This window comes from Hevea brasiliensis, chromosome 7 (assembly GCF_030052815.1).
Source record: "Hevea brasiliensis isolate MT/VB/25A 57/8 chromosome 7, ASM3005281v1, whole genome shotgun sequence".
NCBI classification, from domain to species: Eukaryota; Viridiplantae; Streptophyta; class Magnoliopsida; order Malpighiales; family Euphorbiaceae; genus Hevea; species Hevea brasiliensis.
In genome coordinates, this window is record NC_079499.1 from 90,965,526 (window position 1) to 90,968,407 (window position 2,882).

The 2,882-nt window shown below is 36.1% G+C and overlaps 1 protein-coding gene across 1 annotated transcript; it reads left to right on the forward strand.

Annotated features, from left to right (window-relative positions):
* Positions 1-1,085: 1,085 nt before the first annotated feature.
* LOC110672258 (dof zinc finger protein DOF3.4) lies at positions 1,086-2,534 on the forward strand. Its single transcript, XM_021834987.2, has one exon. It carries the CDS (start codon positions 1,486-1,488, stop codon positions 2,218-2,220), a length of 735 nt encoding a protein of 244 aa, XP_021690679.2. The 5' UTR covers positions 1,086-1,485; the 3' UTR covers positions 2,221-2,534.
* The last annotated feature ends 348 nt before the right edge of the window (positions 2,535-2,882 follow it).

Below are 2,882 nucleotides of genomic sequence, written 5' to 3' on the forward strand. Positions count from 1 at the left end.
TTAAATTTTGTTAAATATAATTTAATAAATGTAAAAGTTTTATTTTAAATAATTAAAATTTAATTAATTATACTTATTTATTTATATTAATAGGTATTATATTTAATTAATTTATATATATTTAATTAATTTTTAGTAACCTACTTATTGAATCATTGACCTATTCACTTACTCGTTTCATTGGATCAACTTCCGGAACGGATTTAACAATACTTATTGCAACAAACAAATAAAATATAAGATATAATTAATTATTTCTAAAAAAATTTTTAATTTAAATTTAGTTTATTATAAATTTAATATATAAAATATATTTATTAATTACATGAATCTTACACACTTACATAAATTAAGCTATGATTGCAAGTTATATAAAACAATTTATGACTCATAAATAAAAGCACAAGAACTCAATTGGATGTGTATTTTTGTTAAGGTGAAGGAGGTTGTTTATGGATTATTCTATTTCTAACCCATATAGGTATAGGTAGCTACAATTAGCTTTGATTAATTAATTAAGAACAAACTTATATAAAAAGAAGAGGAAAAAAAAAAAACAATTTAAAGAGAAGGCTATCTGTCTCTTGCATAATGGATGTATTATTGGAATTTGGAATGTAGCTAGAGCTATACCTTGTTTGCTCCAAATTCTACTTGTACAACCCTTTGTCAAAGGGCAGTCTGTTTTCAATTAATGGCAACAAGAAAACAAGTGACTTTGTGATCCAATGTGTTTTCTTTTTGGTTTTTGTGATTTTATTGCTACAGAATGTATGAAAAAAAATAGATGTAAGATGACTCCACATCACTAAATTGGGACCCCTTTTTGATCAATAATGCTATTGCCTCTACCTAACTCATCACATCCTTCCCCACCACCAGAGAAAAAAGGAGATTAGATTAGTGCTGGTATTAGATATATTTATTAATTTTAATGGATAGAGTAGTATTAAGATTATATTTATTTAATTTATATTTATTAAATTAAATTAAGATTCAATTATTAGAGTAAAACAGGCATTTAACTATCCAATTATGAAAACAGATAACTCAGTATTGGATTAAGAAAGGCATTTTACCACTGAAGCAGCAAACCAGTACATGGTTTTCACTTTCCAAGCACATAAACAGAGACATATAAAAACACAAGATTCATACCAAGCTGAGAATAGCCGACTGCATTGTCGTGCCTAACAGAACACTGTAAAGCTGCACTCTCTCTCTCTCTCTCTCTCTCTCTTCCTCATCTGCTTTCTGCTCATATATCTCTCAGAACTCCCTTCAGTGTCCTCCAGATTCCCTCTCTCTCTCTCTCTCTCTCTCTCTCTCTCTCCATAAAAGGACCTTTGCTTCCCACTCACAATTCATTCCCATCTTCACATTCTTCCTTTGCCACCTTCTAGTGATTCTTTATTCACACTCTTTAATCTCCTTCTTTCTCCCCACAGAACCAACCAAAAGAGAAGCTCCTTCACATATCCCAAAATGCTATCAGATTCTTCCACTGAAACTAGAAGATTAACCAAACCCCACAACCCTGGAGCTCCGCCCCCAGAACAAGAGCACCTCCCTTGCCCTCGCTGTGACTCCACCAACACCAAGTTTTGTTACTACAACAACTATAACTTCTCCCAGCCTCGCCACTTCTGTAAGTCTTGCCGCCGTTATTGGACCCACGGCGGCACCCTCCGCGACATTCCTGTTGGTGGCGGCACCCGCAAGAATGCCAAGCGGTCACGTACTGGTGCTACTGCAACTGTGGTAGGTCCTATCACTGCCACCACAGCTGATAATCTCCCTTTACCAACTACTCCTGTATTGGTGCCCTTCATGACCAATCAAGGAACTTCCGTACAGTTTGGCTGTGGTGGTGGAGGCGGCGATGGGAAGGATAGCGGGAGTAGCACCACGGCTGCTTCTGCCGTGTGCGGGAGCTTTACATCTTTGTTGAATACTCAGGGACCTGGGTTCTTGGCGCTGGGAGGATTTGGGGTTGGTCTAGGGACTGGGTTTGAGGAGATGGGCTTTGGGCTTGGGAGAGGAGTGTGGCCTTTTCCTAGTATGGGAGATGGTGCCGCTGGTGTTGGCGGCCACGGTGGTGCTGGAGGTGGAATGGGTAACACGTGGCAGTTTGAGAGTACGGATAATGGATTTGTTGGTGGGGATTGCTTTCCTTGGCCTGATCTGGCTATTTCAACTCCTGGAAATGGTCTTAAATGATACTGTTCTTTGGCCAGTTCTTGTCTTTTCTTCCGGGTTTTGGCCCTTTCCTGGAAAAAAAAGAAAAAAAAAAACCTTATTGGTTTGATGGTTTACTTAATTACTACTTACTAGCAAGTATTGAGAGGATAATTAGGTTTGAAATTAGAAGAGAAATGTGACTTTCCCCCTTTTTTTTTTTTCTGTGTCCCATGTGATATTGTTAGTTTTATGTACCTCTTTTTTGTGTAGTTGACATGGTACCATATTTGGCTACATATTCTTCTGATGAGTACATTACATGCCAATAGAGCACACTAATCAGGCATTTGATCTCTTTTTCTTTTCTAGGAATTTCAATGGACATTCTTGAGAAAATGCAGTGTTGTTAGAGATCACTTATTATTTTTTTTTTTTAATCTTCTTCATAATCATTGCAAAAATTCTTAGAAAATGTGATCAGATGGTGGGATTATGTCCTAATTATGTTTAATTTAATCTGAAATCTACATTTTGTCATTTCTTGTCTGATTGGCCATGATAATCTTGCAATGGATTCATCTGAAGAAAAGAGTCGAGTCTAAAGCATATACAAGCAACTGCAAATGTGATCATTGAAATCATCTTTTGAATTCAATCCTTGAAACCACCCTCTCTAGTTTAAAATAATTTCTTTCTCAAAT

Bases quoted from the DNA above. Each gene is read 5' to 3' on its own strand.
- LOC110672258 (XM_021834987.2), top strand. From the start codon at position 1,486: ATGCTATCAGATTCTTCCACTGAAACTAGAAGATTAACCAAACCCCAC.